Genomic DNA, 16036 nt, shown 5'->3' on the forward strand with positions numbered 1-16036 from the left:
TAATTATATCTTAGTTGGGATCAAGTACAGGTACTGTTTTATTATTACAGAGAAAAGGGAATCATTTAACCATGAAATAAACCCAATAGGGCTGTTCTGCCCCAATAAGGGGTAATTATATCTTAGTTGGGATCAAGTACAGGTACTGTTTTATTATTACAGAGAAAAGGGAATCATTCTTAAAAATTTTAATTATTTGCTTATAATGGAGTCTATGGGTGATGACCTTCCCGTAATTTGGAACTTTCTGGATAATGGGTTTCTGGATAAGGGATCCCATGTGTGTGTTAAAACAAAAAAGTGTCGGCACTCACAGGATTTAAATTATTTGAAGAAAAAGGTAAATTTTATTACAAAATGTGAAAAAGGAACATTACAGACCTCAACATTTCAGTCCCCCAGAGGGACTTTCTTCAGGAGCAGAGAAAAGACAGTAAAAACATCTCTCACAACCTTTGAATATACTCACTGGGGGAACTTTTGGAACTCACATATTTGGAAATGTGTTTTATGATGGTCTTGGGCAACCCCGACCCACAGGTTGAGAATTGCTTCTTTAATGGAAGAATGAGATGGTCTTTAGTAGAATTCATGGATAATTCGATGGTGGCCAGATTGTGACTCGCCTTGTGTCTCACGTTGGGCAGATGAAGGACAACAATAAGTCAATCTCATTCTTGACAATAACTGGGCCAGGATGGAGGTCTTGGGGTAGGTAATGGCAGGAGGTCATTTGCCAGTTGTCCAGTATAGTAACAGGCAGCCCGGAGAACATGGCCCTCATTACCGTGTCCAACTGAAGGGACAGCCAATCACTGCCATAGGTGTACTTGTATCCAGTGTTACCAGACTTGATGAAGACCTTGGTTAACGGGCTGCGCTTCATTAGCCGGAGGACAGAGTCGCGAATGCTGCGGAGCCTGTGTACATAGCCTTTCACTGGGTTTAAGATAAAATGGGCCATGCAGTTTATAACAACCACCAGCCCTTCCCCACTCAACCGGTCCAATTCATTAGCTACAAAAGGGAGGGCTTGTTCATCACCAGTTGCCAAGGTTAGTGCCGTCTGGTGCCCTTGCCACTGCACCATAAACTTGTGCTCTGTGTCTACAGCCACACGTGGCCCCGCCAGGACCCCTGGGAGCTGCACAGAGAGGTTTATTTCCACAAGAGCTGAAATGACATCAAAAGAGGGAAAATTCAGTTGGGGGCCAAAATATTTGAGATACTGGAACTGGGGTGTAGGTGGGAGATACAGTAAAACACATGGGAAGGGGCCACACCCAGTGCAGTAATTATTACATGTTAATTTCCCATGATGTTTGTGGTGTCATTAATGCTTTAGAGCAAAGTGGGGTCTACTCCAACCAATAACATGATTAGCACTCACATGGTATGAACTCATTCAGATGTTTCCACCACTGATCAGTTGTTGAATCTCCAAACAAGTAGAGGGCCTTGCCTGCCAGGCACTGTGTAACCGCAGATGGACCGGGGAAAGCTCTGTTCTTGCAGGCGCGGGACTTCCAGAAGTCCTGGTAATAGAACCCAGAAGGGTCCGGGATCGGAAGGCCAGGAGAACAAACGCTTCTATTATCTGAAGGGGAAACAAGAACTTTATTAACCCATCAAAACCTTTCCAGCTGCAGGTCTGCATGGAACCCTATTAGCCTTGTAAGGGGCAGGTATACCTTCATAAATGGATTTAATGTAGTCACTGGGTGGGAAAATTGGGTGGCGCTCCCTGTAGATGGTGAGGGATAGATGTAGGCCAGTATCCCGGCAGTCAGGGAACCAAGGACTATGTAGGTTCTGTGGTTGAATAAAGGGCACCTTGTGCCAAAAACCTGGGAGCCGTAGAGCAGCGGGATAAGGCAAAGTGGCCTGGGAATCCTTATACTGTATGGGATCATATTATGATTGGTGGGAATTGTGAGAACTACTGATACTGGAGAAATTGTGCTCATGTAGGTTATTAAAGCTCTTACTGAAACCATCTGCAAATCCAAGGGGCTGTTTAGTCTAATTCACTTCCAGTTTTTCCATTAGAATTGTAGGGACCCATAGGGTTAAGCTCCCTATGGTGTTATCCCCTACCTCTTCACACCTTTATTGTTATTGGATAATAGCCCCTGTACTTAAGTTACAGTTCTAACACTATGCCCTATAGGTCTATACAGGTTGACCACTCCCCCCCGCAGGCTGATAAAGTGTCTGGCAGGAGGGAGTGGCTTCCTCTTTGGCTGCCACTGCTTTCAGGCATCAGTCACTGAGCCTGGAGCACTAAGGCCCCAGTAGCATTTCATCTGATAAGTCGGGGACAGGGCCCCGTGAATGAGGAAAAGAGAGCATAGCAGCATTTGTAATAGCCCCTCTAGGAGGTGTGAGATCAGTCAGACTTATTTAGCAAGGGCAGCCTTAGCCCCATCCAGGATACTAGGAAAGGAGTAGTCTTCCTACTAGGCCTTTATTGCCTTATTGTAGGGACACAGAAGTGCTAGGGAATTAGGTTAGCAAATATGCCTTGCCCAACCTCTTGAAGAGAAGGGACTATGCTGGTGAGCTGCCTATACCTTTCCTTCTGTTGGTGTTGTACCTACCCAACCTCTTGGTGAGAAGGGATTACTAGGGAAGTATCATATTCTACCTATTGCTCATCTGTATTATTGATTGTACTTCTGTATGCTGAACTACCTCAACGCCGTGTGAGTATTTGCTGATCTCTGCATTGATACATCTTTTCTTGGACAATAAAGCTTCATCTAGTTAATCTGCAAGAGCTCCTGGCATCCTATTCCTTTAATCTACTGCACAACACCAGTGTGAGTTGTAGTTCAACTACACCATATAGCCCTAGACTCAGCTCCCCTATAGTGGAAGCCCATCCTGGGAAAGGGGGTTGCATGTAACAAATGCTCTAAGTCCAACTAGCCTGGTATTTACCCCTTATTACAGCCAAACAAGTGTTACAGAATCAATAGTTTTTTTAATCTGACCCATTATCTAATAAATACCATTATCTGAAACCACTCACCCCATAAGGGAGAAGACACACGGAGCTACTAGTAGCAGCTACTTGTCACGGCTACTAAAACAGACAATGCTGATCATTTACTGATAATTGTCCCTACGTGTGTTTAGCAGAGGCAATTCTCAGTATTGTCTATGGCAGGGAATTTCTGGGGTTTAGTAGCCGTGACAAGTAGCTGCTACTAAGTAGCTCTGTGTGTCTTCACCCTTAGGATTCCAGTAAGAGAAAGCATTTCTGTTCTGTACACAGACAGCACCCTGGCATCCCCCATCCTGCACCTTGTCTGGGAGGAGGAGCAAAACCCACTTACCTGTTCTGTTGTTTGAAGGCAGGACTTGGAATGGGTTAACTTTGGATCTAATAAGTTTCTCCTTTACAGACCTGGGGATCCATAAAGGGACAGAATATAGAGTTAGGCACCATCAGGGCCACAAACGCACTCACACCCATAAACTTGCATTAGCACCGGGTATTCTACTGTGTCTGGGCAAGTTATTGCTTTCAGTGGCCCAGTCATGCAGTCTAATTTTTTTGCCAATGTGAGTGCTATGGGGCCCCGTGAGGAAGTGCAGCCATTTTAGGAGCATTGGCGCTCATTCTTGGAAAACACCAATGTGTTAAAGTTTCACTTCCCTTTAAAAACGTGTGGAATAGAAAACAATGAAGGGGTTAACTTCCCGTTGAAACTGGGTTAAACTGGAACAATGAGGGGGGATTAACTTTTCTGTAAAACTGAGTGAAACAGAAAACAATGAGGGGTATTGACTTCCCCTTGAAACTGGGTGAAAAAGGAAAACAATGAGGGGATTGACTTCCCCTCGAAACTGGGTGAAATGGAAAACAATGAGGGTATTGACTTCCCCTCGAAACTTGGTGAAATGGAAAACAATGAAGGTATTGACTTCCCCTCGAAACTGGGTGAAATGGAAAACAATGAAGGTATTGACTTCCCCTCGAAACTGGGTGAGCCAACACGGGACTCAGTGGTACTTGACCAATCAAACCTGTTGAATTTTTTTTACAAAAAAAAGTTAACCAAACATTATTTTCAAAAAATCCCAAAAATATCTAGAAGTAAAAAAAGAAATCGACATTTTCTCACAATGGCTAAGTAAATGTGCCCCTAGGTGTTACATAGGCATGTTGCTGCCCAGATACAGCTTTATACGGGTTATTGGTCCTTCCCCTAAATACGTCCCACAGAGGGGTTTCAATTTGGCTACTCTGGGGCCTGAGGGGCTGTAACCTGCTCTCTAGGTTGGGCCGGTGTGGAGCTGTTTGGGCCACTCATTGCCTGAATGTGATTCCAGACCCGGATGCAATGGGGAAACCTACGTATGTATGAGCCGTTGTTCCTCCGCCCTGAAGTTGTGGTTACTGGTCCCTTGTAACACCCCTTTGTATCCGCTGCAGGGATTATGGGTCTGACGCTTGCAGTACCATCTCTCCCCACTGTCTGGGTCATGGAATTTACACACATTGGGTCCAGGCTGGGGCCACTCGTGACACTCCATTGATTCTGTAGCTTCATCAATAGTCCCATAGAAGTAGATCTGTTTCGTTAAAAAAAAAAATCAAAAGTAAAAAACTTGAGATTTGAGCATAAAGCTTTAAACTATTCACATAAATAGGGGGATATGGTTTGTAAAAAAATATGTAGGTGGGGGGAGAATAGGGTAAGAATGCTAATTGGCTGGGGGTGAGTGGGAGGAACGGAGTTTGTGATTGGGGGAGAGATGGGACAGTGTGTGGGGGATGTGGGTAAGGACATTGATTAAAGGGTGGATTCACCTTTACATTGACTTTTAGTATGTTATAGAGTTCTATTCCTGGCAAGTTTGCAATTGGTCTTCATTTTTTTGTTATAGTTTTCACATTTTCTGCCGTCCACTTCTACATCTTCATTCAGCTTTCAAATGGGGGTCACTGACCCCGGCAGCCAAAATCTGTTGCTTTGTGATCTTCCAATTTTATTATTATTGTTACTTTTTATTACTTATCTTTCTATTCAGTTCCTCTCCTATTCATATTCCAGTCTCTCATTTAAACCACTGCCCGGTTGCTAAGGTAAACAAGATCCTAGCAACCAGATAGTGGCTGAAATTCCAAACTGGAAAGCCGATGAACAAAAAGCTAAATAACTGAAAAAGACCAATTTGCCAATTGTTTTCAGAATATCAATGTCTATGTCATACTAGAAGTTAATTTATTGGCAAATAACCCCCGTGTGTTTGGTTTTACAGACTGGAGATAAGTTGCAACTCTAGGATTAACCTTATCAAGACGTGTGTTCCTCAAGGTTTTATGGACGGCTATGGCCTCACAGGAATGGACAAGCCTTATGGAGATCTCCACTTGCCCCGGCCAGAGCAGCAGGAAGGAAGCCGTGTAGGTGCCGTTCCTATGGTCTGTGACTGAGCCGGTTACTCCTGCTTTCAGCGTTGGGGAGTGCAGTTTGGCCTGAAAGTAATCCCCTCCGTAGGCTTTTGGTCGGCCCCCGTGGTCCCGCGCTGTGATGAGAACTTCTACATATTCTCCAACATAATAGGCGCCACGTGGGAACAGCAGCTGGAACTCTGTGGTCAATGGACTGGTGGAGAAATTATACTCTGTGGGGCCCGGAGGCGCCGGCCACTCAATCACCTTCATCAGGGTCTGAAGTTCTTGCTCCGCTGCGGTGGGATAAGAAGACCCATTGCCTTGGGTGGTGTTTGGGGTCTGAGGTTCTTTCTCCAGTGCTAAAATCGAATTATTTTGTGGAGATATATGTAGCTTAAGAGGAGGATTTTCCCCCAATGGTTTCATCCACAGAAACCTATAGAGAAACTAGAGAAAATAATTCATTGATCACATGGTTTAGCAAAAGATTTAAACAAAAAATGCCCACAGGGATTGTAGTATCGCCCTGATATAATTATGGGAAATACATTATGGTGAGCTAGGCTTAGGGCTCCCCGGGCAGTCTTCAGTCAGACTTTTATGGCCTGTGTCTGCCATGACTTCCATAACTGTTGCTAGGGTCGGATTGGGGCAGAAGGACACCGGGAGAAAACCTGCTGGGCCCCGACCCTTGTGGGCCCCACTGGAACCGATCTCTGCTAGGGCCTGACCCTTGTGGGCCCCACTGGCCCAGAACCGATCCCTGCTGGCTGCTCTGGGGCCTGCAGGTTCCCCTCTGCCAACTCGGTATGTGCACTCGGGGGAGGAGGTTGGGTGGGCGGCCGTGGCCGGGGTGTGTGTGTGTTAATAACAGCAAAAAGACCAGAAAATATCCAAATACCAGAGAACTAAGAGTAATATATAGAGAATAATGTACCCCCTATGTTATTTTATAAGGATATTAAAAATTGCTGCAGAGTTATCATACCCCCATTATAGAATATAAAGATACTAAAAGCCACCAATGAGTAACATGAATATCATTCACTTACCCCAGAAATAAAAATCAGGCAGAAGAGAAATACAATGGAAACCTGATGTTTTCTTTGCCGGCCCAACATGGCGGAGTCCACTTTGCTGATCAGTTTCTTCTTTAGGGAGTTGTTATCCATCTGCAGAGTATTCAGCATGTCAGTCCCACACCGAGTAACCATTACTGCTCAGACACAGCGCTGGGTGGGGCCTCTGGCACGATACAGGGACTGTGTGGCCAGAAAGCGTTTGGGATGGTGATGCGGGGGGTGCAGGGGTGCATTTATGGCTGCAGGTAGGGGAGCGCCGAGGGGTAAGGTAGGGCAGCGCAGAGGGGTAAGGTAGGGGAGTGCCGAGGGGTAAGGTAGGGCAGCGCAGAGGGGTAAGGTAGGGGAGTGCCGAGGGGTAGGTAGGGGAGCGCCGAGGGGTAAGGTAGGGGAGTGCCGAGGGGTAGGTAGGGGAGCGCCGAGGGGTAAGGTAGGGGAGTGCCGAGGGGTAGGTAGGGGAGCGCCGAGGGGTAAGGTAGGGGAGCTCCGAGGGGTGAGGTAGGGGAGCGCCGAGGGGTAGGTAGGGGAACGCCGAGGGGTAAGGTAGGGGAGCTCCGAGGGGTAGGTAGGGGAGCGCCGAGGGGTAAGGTAGGGGAGCTCCGAGGGGTGAGGTAGGGGAGCTCCGAGGGGTAGGTAGGGGAGCGCCGAGGGGTAAGGTAGGGGAGCTCCGAGGGGTGAGGTAGGGGAGCTCCGAGGGGTAGGAAGGGGAGCGCCGAGGGGTAAGGTAGGGGAGCGCCGAGGGGTGAGGTAGGGGAGCGCCGAGGGGTGAGGTAGGGGAGCGCCGAGGGGTGAGGTAGGGGAGTGCCGAGGGGTAGGTAGGGGAGCGCCGAGGGGTAGGTAGGGGAGCGCCGAGGGGTAAGGTAGGGGAGCGCCGAGGGGTGAGGTAGGGGAGCGCCGAGGGGTGAGGTAGGGGAGCGCCGAGGGGTGAGGTAGGAGAGCTCCGAGGGGTGAGGTAGGGGAGCGCCGAGGGGTGAGGTAGGAGAGCTCCGAGGGGTGAGGTAGGGGAGCGCCGAGGGGTGAGGTAGGGGAGCGCCGAGGGGTGAGGTAGGGGAGCGCCGAGGGGTGAGGTAGGGGAGCGCCGAGGGGTGAGGTAGGGGAGCGCCGAGGGGTGAGGTAGGGGAGCGCCGAGGGGTGAGGTAGGGGAGCACCAAGGGGTAAGGGTAGGGGAGCACTCCAAGAAGTCATGCAACAAAAATCACTTTATTCCCTCATCTTGTTGGGAGTCACAGCATACAGGTCAAATCACATTGTTCAAACAGGCTTTCTTCAATCATGCAATAAACATATACCACGCCCGTGCACAGAAACTGTTGTTTTTACCAGGGGTAGCTACTTTTGGCTCTTCACCACTGTCCCCAGTCTCAGTGGGATCTCCTGTCCCCACCTGGCTCAGCAATCCGGCACTCCCTGCGGTGCCCCTTTGCTATTCCACCAGGTCTTTTACTGGCAGACTCCTAGCCTGAAGCTCAACAAGCCCTCTTCTAGCCTACCCCTATCCGCTTGGGTCCCTATTCTGTGGATGATCCACTGGAAACACTGTTTCCCTCTACTCTCCTGGTTGGGGCGATAGGCGGCCCATGCTACATAACCCTGACTCAGACACCTAGTGCCTGCTTCACTTTCAGCTGCCCTGTTCTATCCTTTCCTTACCCTATATGCGGTTCTTCTTTTCCTCCAGCTGGCCTCTTCATGTTCTCCCATAAAGACCCTTAATTCTGGGTGTGGTCCTCTTTTTATACATTCTGCCCCCACACTGCCTCTAGTGGTCAGGGTGTGAACTACACTCATACAATCCCAATAAACATTAACCAAATTATGCTGCCACCTAGTGGTCATACCCAGTAACGACACTTTCCCCTTTCCCACACACAAATTAACACACAATTCTTACCTTCTTACAACTTTACTTACAGAGAACACACAGAACACAATTTGGCAAGTCTACAAGCACTTTATCCATTGTAGTTCTGGGGTTTTTGGGGTTTTTTTTTGCATTTGGCCCTAAAATCTTGTACCCCCAGTGTCAGCAGTGATCCCAATAAGCATTTAGTAACAACATTTATTGCAGAGTGAGACCAGTTGGACTGGATTTCTGGCCAGTGATGTCACCGTGACATCATTTCTTTTATTGCTCTGATTGGGGTTTCAGTGATTTTATTGCTTTGTTCTGAGTGACTCGCTTTTGCATACTGTATGGGGGGGGGGGGGTTACTATTAAGATTAGGATGTACTAAATACTTTTATGTGCTTTTCCAACCCAAGGCAGATCATTAGGGAAGTTCAGCTTTAAATTAACTTTTAATATGTAATAGAATGGCCTATTCAGTCTTCATGATTATTTTTTAGTTTTTTTTTAATTATTTGCCTTCTTTTCAGCTTTCAAAAGGGGTCACTGACCCCGGCAGCCAAACCCTATTGCTCTGTGAGGCTCCAGTTTTATTGTTACTGTTACTTTTTATTACTTATCTTTCTATTCAGCCCCCTCTCCTATTCATATACCCGTCTCTCATTCAATCCACTCCCTGGTTGCTAACTTAATTTGGACCCTAGCAACCAGATAATTGCTGAAATTCAAAACTAGAGAGCTACTAAACAAAAAGTCAAATAACTAAAAAAAAAAAATGAAGACCAATTGCAAATTATCTCAGAATATCTCTCTACACCATTCTAAAAGTTAACTCCCCCTTTAAAGAGACAGTCCCACCAATCAGTAGTCTCTGTAGGACTGCATAGGGCTGTGTGTAATAGGAAGAGATGATTTGAGCCAGTCTAGCCACAGTCCTCTGACCCACACTTGTCTCTCCCAATCACAACATAACCAGGCAGTCGTGTTCCTAAATTGCTCTGGGCCCCCTGCAAAAAAAAATCTCCAGAGGGGCCCCCACCCCTGCTCCCTATCAGGCAGGTAGGCCTGGAAGGGGGGGTTCCCAGCTATAGAGGAAGCAGACCCCACAGTCCTCGCCCACAGCAACCACAGGGTCTACTTCTTCTATAGTTAGGCCACTGCAACCAGACCTCACTGAGATATTGATTGGCTGGCCAGGAGCCAAGGGCCACATTATTTCATGGGTGAGGTCTTCGGCTGCTGGGTTTCCATGGGCCACTCATCATCATTGGCTTTGGGACAAATCCTAGGATCAGCTACTGTGGGTGGCCATATTAGTCAAGGATCCACTCATTTGGTGACCTTGTCCAATGGGCAACTCTACTCTAGTGAAAACTCCCTGCCCCCCCAAGTTGTTCGTTGGCCCTGGATCTAAAGGGTAGAGTAGGGGAAAGTAAGTGCCTACGACTATCCTCCCCCCCGGGGTATGAAAGCATTGGTGCCCCAGGCAGATATACACAAAGATAGCAGGAAAAGGAGAGAGGCAAAAACATACAACTCCCCTCTCACCTGTCTCTGCCCCGGTTGCCGGGTCTGCTGTGTGGTAGTTACGCCACTCGTGCAGGTATCAAGGGTTTTATAGATTCCATACCAAAAAATATCAAATATGAATTCCATTTAATATCCACTCACCCAGGGATTGAATTGGCTCCGTCCATCAGAGGCTCTGCCCGACTCTATCCCGGCCCTTGCCTCCACGTTCAGTGCTAATTGGTACTTATTGCCCCGCCCACTGATGATGATGAAGGTGTTCCCTGTACTAATTATGGTTATTGATTATTGGATCTTCTCTCTTCCATTGTTAGATCCACTTTAGTGTTGTTTGTCCATAAACTCTGTAATGTCGCGGCCCATCGACCTGAACTCTTATTGTTCCCTTTATGTTCTGTTTCAGTAAAACCCACATATAAACCGAAAGAACTATATTGTCAAATATATCAAATATTCCCATCACATTTTACAATGATGTTTATACTTTTAGTGACAATTATTTGTAATCCATCACACTGAGACTCACTTATCCAGTTGTACAGTTCATTAGTCACAACGTTAATTTTAAATATTTATTAATAACAATTAATATTTTGCAATACATTTTATTGCCCTGATGGACTGGTTTGGCCGAGGATAATGATCTGCTCTAGTTGTTTCAATTAAATCTCTTTTATCTTGCATGTTATGACACTTAAAGGCTCATTTATCCTAAGGGATTAAGCTGTCAAATTATATTGGGATTTATTGGCCTGTGTGGAACTGTGTCTAATGAGCTTAGCATCTGCTTGAAAGGTGTGGTGCCCAAACTGAGCTTTATTCCAATGGTTTCACCCGGATAATACCATCTTATATCATCCAATGGTGGTTCAACTGTGTCATCAAAGTAAATTCAGTGAGGATCTGTTGTACAGAATGCTCTGTTATACAGATAGCTAGAATCTCAGCCATAAAGCAGGGCAGGACTGCTGCTTACAATGGGGGGGATCAGATAGGATCTGTGCCACTGTGACAGAATGCTCTGTTATACAGATAGCTAGAATCTCAGCCATAAAGCAGGGCAGGACTGCTGCTTACAATGGGGGGGATCAGATAGGATCTGTGCCACTGTGACAGAATGCTCTGTTATACAGATAGCTAGAATCTCAGCCATAAAGCAGGGCAGGACTGCTGCTTACAATGGGGGGGATCAGATAGGATCTGTGCCACTGTGACAGAATGCTCTGTTATACAGATAGCTAGAATCTCAGCCATAAAGCAGGGCAGGACTGCTGCTTACAATGGGGGGGGATCAGATAGGATCTGTGCCACTGTGACAGAATGCTCTGTTATACAGATAGCTAGAATCTCAGCCATAAAGCAGGGCAGGACTGCTGCTTACAATGGGGGGATCAGATAGGGTCTGTGCCACTGTGACAGAATGCTCTGTTATACAGATAGCTAGAATCTCAGCCATAAAGCAGGGCAGGACTGCTGCTTACAATGGGGGGGGATCAGATAGGATCTGTGCCACTGTGACAGAATGCTCTGTTATACAGATAGCTAGAATCTCAGCCATAAAGCAGGGCAGGACTGCTGCTTACAATGGGGGGATCAGATAGGATCTGTGCCACTGTGACAGAATGCTCTGTTATACAGATAGCTAGAATCTCAGCCATAAAGCAGGGCAGGACTGCTGCTTACAATGGGGGGATCAGATAGGATCTGTGCCACTGTGACAGAATGCTCTGTTATACAGATAGCTAGAATCTCAGCCATAAAGCAGGGCAGGACTGCTGCTTACAATGGGGGAATCAGATAGGATCTGTGCCACTATGACAGAATGCTCTGTTATACAGATAGCTAGAATCTCAGCCATAAAGCAGGGCAGGACTACTGCTTACAATGGGGGGGATCAGATAGGATCTGTGCCACTGTGACAGAATGCTCTGTTATACCGATAGCTAGAATCTCAGCCATAAAGCAGGGCAGGACTGCTGCTTACAATGGGGGGATCAGATAGGATCTGTGCCACTGTGACAGAATGCTCTGTTATACAGATAGCTAGAATCTCAGCCATAAAGCAGGGCAGGACTGCTGCTTACAATGGGGGGATCAGATAGGATCTGTGCCACTGTGACAGAATGCTCTGTTATACAGATAGCTAGAATCTCAGCCATAAAGCAGGGCAGGACTGCTGCTTACAATGGGGGGGATCAGATACAAAATTTTTATTAAAGAATTAAAACATTATCAAAATAAAACTTTCATTATTCCAAAAAACAAAAGTTGACAACTTACAACATTATCAAAAATTACATGTTAGAAATCACAAAGTTTCCAAACTCAGCAAAATCAATCCCCCTCCACAGTTTGGCATTGCCTTTATTGAAAGAAACTTCTTTAATGAAAAATAATTATCTCATGATTTTCCCAACAGTTTGTTCAATGGTTCCCTCCTCCCTTCCAAAAGATTTATCGCATCAACCACAAAAAAACCTCATCACCATAAAAATAATAAAAAGCGTTTCTCTGCCCAGCGGGCGATTCCTCCTGAGCAGCCCATAAGCTTCTGGGCTTCTGATACTGAGCACTCTAACAGGAAGTGGTCTCTTCCTTCCCACAATCCCATGGGCAGGACCTATTCCCCACACACCTGAGCACTCTAACAGGAAGTGGTCTCTTCCTTCCCACAATCCCATGGGCAGGACCTATTCCCCACACACCTGAGCACTCTAACAGGAAGTGGTCTCTTCCTTCCCACAATCCCATGGGCAGGACCTATTCCCCACACACCTGAGCACTCTAACAGGAAGTGGTCTCTTCCTTCCCACAATCCCATGGGCAGGACCTATTCCCCACACACCTGAGCACTCTAACAGGAAGTGGTCTCTTCCTTCCCACAATCCCATGGGCAGGACCTATTCCCCACACACCTGAGCACTCTAACAGGAAGTGGTCTCTTCCTTCCCACAATCCCATGGGCAGGACCTATTCCCCACACACCTGAGCACTCTAACAGGAAGTGGTCTCTTCCTTCCCACAATCCCATGGGCAGGACCTATTCCCCACACACCTGAGCACTCTAACAGGAAGTGGTCTCTTCCTTCCCACAATCCCATGGGCAGGACCTATTCCCCACACACCTGAGCACTCTAACAGGAAGTGGTCTCTTCCTTCCCACAATCCCATGGGCAGGACCTATTCCCCACACACCTGAGCACTCTAACAGGAAGTGGTCTCTTCCTTCCCACAATCCCATGGGCAGGACCTATTCCCCACACACCTGAGCACTCCAACAGGAAGTGGTCTCTTCCTTCCCACAATCCCATGGGCAGGACCTATTCCCCACACACCTGAGCACTCTAACAGGAAATGGTCTCTTCCTTCCCACAATCCCATGGGCAGGACCTATTCCCCACACACCTGAGCACTCTAACAGGAAGTGGTCTCTTCCTTCCCACAATCCCATGGGCAGGACCTATTCCCCACACACCTGAGCACTCTAACAGGAAGTGGTCTCTTCCTTCCCACAATCCCATGGGCAGGACCTATTCCCCACACACCTGAGCACTCTAACAGGAAGTGGTCTCTTCCTTCCCACAATCCCATGGGCAGGACCTATTCCCCACACACCTGAGCACTCTAACAGGAAGTGGTCTCTTCCTTCCCACAATCCCATGGGCAGGACCTATTCCCCACACACCTGAGCACTCTAACAGGAAGTGGTCTCTTCCTTCCCACAATCCCATGGGCAGGACCTATTCCCCACACACCTGAGCACTCTAACAGGAAGTGGTCTCTTCCTTCCCACAATCCCATGGGCAGGACCTATTCCTCACACTCAGGTAACTAAGGTTTCCCTTGGAAGGATAACCAGGCGTTATCTGCACATTTTCCAGGAGAAGTGAAAAAAGTCCTTCGCACCCTCTCATACAGCTGCCTCCCCTTGAGGTTCCCTAGATCTCCCAAGCTAAGGTGCCATTTCTTTATCAGCTTTAGTCTCAAAGCTATATGCTGCGGAAAGAACCCCCCTAATCCGGACCCCCTTCACTCTACCGCCCTCCATCCAGTCTCTGATAAAAGGCGAAACCCAGGACCTGACACAGTTCTCCCACAGAGAACACGTCCTTTGGCCCAGATTCCCAAATTACATTACAGGAAAATGGCGCCAAAGAAGGCGATTGGACAAACCATCCCTAACCCCCCCTCTTTTCTCTGCAGGGATGTCACCCCTTTTTTTACTGGGTTCAGTCTGCTCCCCCAGAGCATCTGAAAGAACAGACTACAAAGAACAGATGCTAACAAAACCTCATCTCCAGTTCCTCTTACTGTACTTAATGTGGGGTGCCCCAAGGGTCTGTACTTAATGTGGGGGTGCCCCAAGGGTCTGTACTTAATGTGGGGGTGCCCCAAGGGTCTGTACTTAATGTGGGGGTGCCCCAAGGCTCTGTACTTAATGTGGGGGTGCCCCAAGGCTCTGTACTTAATGTGGGGGTGCCCCAAGGCTCTGTACTTAATGTGGGGGTGCCCCAAGGCTCTGTACTTAATGTGGGGTGCCCCAAGGGTCTGTACTTAATGTGGGGGTGCCCCAAGGCTCTGTACTTAATGTGGGGGTGCCCCAAGGGTCTGTACTTAATGTGGGGGTGCCCCAAGGCTCTGTACTTAATGTGGGGGTACCCCAAGGCTCTGTACTTAATGTGGGGGTGCCCCAAGGGTCTGTACTTAATGTGGGGGTGCCCCAAGGCTCTGTACTTAATGTGGGGGTACCCCAAGGCTCTGTACTTAATGTGGGGGTGCCCCAAGGCTCTGTACTTAATGTGGGGGTACCCCAAGGCTCTGTACTTAATGTGGGGGTGCCCCAAGGCTCTGTACTTAATGTGGGGGTACCCCAAGGCTCTGTACTTAATGTGGGGGTGCCCCAAGGCTCTGTACTTAATGTGGGGGTGCCCCAAGGCTCTGTACTTAATGTGGGGGTGCCCCAAGGCTCTGTACTTAATGTGGGGGTGCCCCAAGGGTCTGTACTTAATGTGGGGGTGCCCCAAGGCTCTGTACTTAATGTGGGGGTACCCCAAGGCTCTGTTCTTAATGTGGGGGTACCCCAAGGCTCTGTTCTTAATGTGGGGGTACCCCAAGGCTCTGTACTTAATGTGGGGGTACCCCAAGGCTCTGTTCTTAATGTGGGGGTACCCCAAGGCTCTGTACTTAATGTGGGGGTACCCCAAGGCTCTGTACTTAATGTGGGAGTACCCCAAGGCTCTGCACTTGGGCCGTTGTTATTCTCACTTTACACGCCGTCCTTGGGAGATCTTATCCGTTCATTCGGCTTTAAATCCCATCTGTATGCTGATGATATCCAAATTTATCTGTCGACCCCTTCATTAACAGTAAAAAATGAGACTCAAATCTCTAACTGCCTCCTGGCCATCTCTAACTGCCTCCTAGCTATCTCTAAGGGCTCTGGCCCACGGGGAGATTAGTCACCCGCGACAAATCTCCCTGTTCACAGGCGACTAATCTCCCCGAGTTGCCATCCCACTGGCGACAATGTAAGTTGCCGGTGGGATGGCACACGCGGTGGCGCGATCTCGGCAAATCGCTGAAAATGCCTCGCGAGGCAACTACAGCAATTTGCCAAAATCGCCTACACAGCGTGGGCCATCCCACCGGCAACTTACATTGTCGCAGGTGGGATGGCAATTCGGGGAGATTAGTCGCCCACCAACAGGGAGATTTGTCGCTGGCGACTAATCTCCCCGTGTGCCAGACCCCTAACTGCCTCCTAGCTATCTCTGCCTCCTAGCTATCTCTAACTGCCTCCTAGCTATCTCTGCCTCCTAGCTATCTCTAACTGCCTCCTAGCTATCTCTGCCTCCTAGCTATCTCTAACTGCCTCCTAGCTATCTGCAATTGGATGAACCAACGCCACCTCAAACTGAACCTAACAAAAACTGAGATAATGATCTTTCCGCCTAAGCCTGGTCCTACCCCCCCCTTTTCTATCTCTATTGATGGCACCCTCATCAACCCTGTCGATTCGGCGCGTTGTTTGGGGGGGATCTCCCTTTCTGACCATATTAACACCACTGTCAAATCCTGTCACTTTCTTACGCAATATTGCCAAAATCCATCCCTTTCTCTCTACTGCAACAGTTAGGCTGCTCATGCACGCGCTCATCCTATCCCGACTGG

The 16036-nt window shown here is 48.0% G+C and overlaps 1 protein-coding gene across 2 annotated transcripts; it reads right to left on the reverse strand.

Annotated features, from left to right (window-relative positions):
* Positions 1–318: 318 nt before the first annotated feature.
* On the reverse strand, positions 319–10348 carry nxpe3l.6 (Neurexophilin and PC-esterase domain family member 3 like gene 6). 2 transcript variants are annotated; one of them, XM_002941869.5, is made up of 7 exons: positions 9884–10348; positions 6463–6582; positions 5306–5857; positions 4367–4584; positions 3342–3412; positions 1391–1597; positions 319–1173 (listed from the first exon to the last, which is right to left on the reverse strand). In XM_002941869.5, the coding sequence occupies exons 1-7, from the start codon at positions 9989–9991 to the stop codon at positions 635–637; spliced, it is 1815 nt and encodes a 604-aa protein (XP_002941915.3). In that variant the 5' UTR covers positions 9992–10348; the 3' UTR covers positions 319–634. The 2 variants fall into 2 exon arrangements, with proteins under 2 accessions (XP_002941915.3, XP_017950682.1); XM_018095193.2 differs by lacking the exon at positions 9884–10348 and adding an exon at positions 8140–8541.
* Positions 10349–16036: the final 5688 nt, after the last annotated feature.

This window comes from Xenopus tropicalis, chromosome 6 (genome assembly GCF_000004195.4).
Source record: "Xenopus tropicalis strain Nigerian chromosome 6, UCB_Xtro_10.0, whole genome shotgun sequence".
NCBI classification, from domain to species: Eukaryota; Metazoa; Chordata; class Amphibia; order Anura; family Pipidae; genus Xenopus; species Xenopus tropicalis.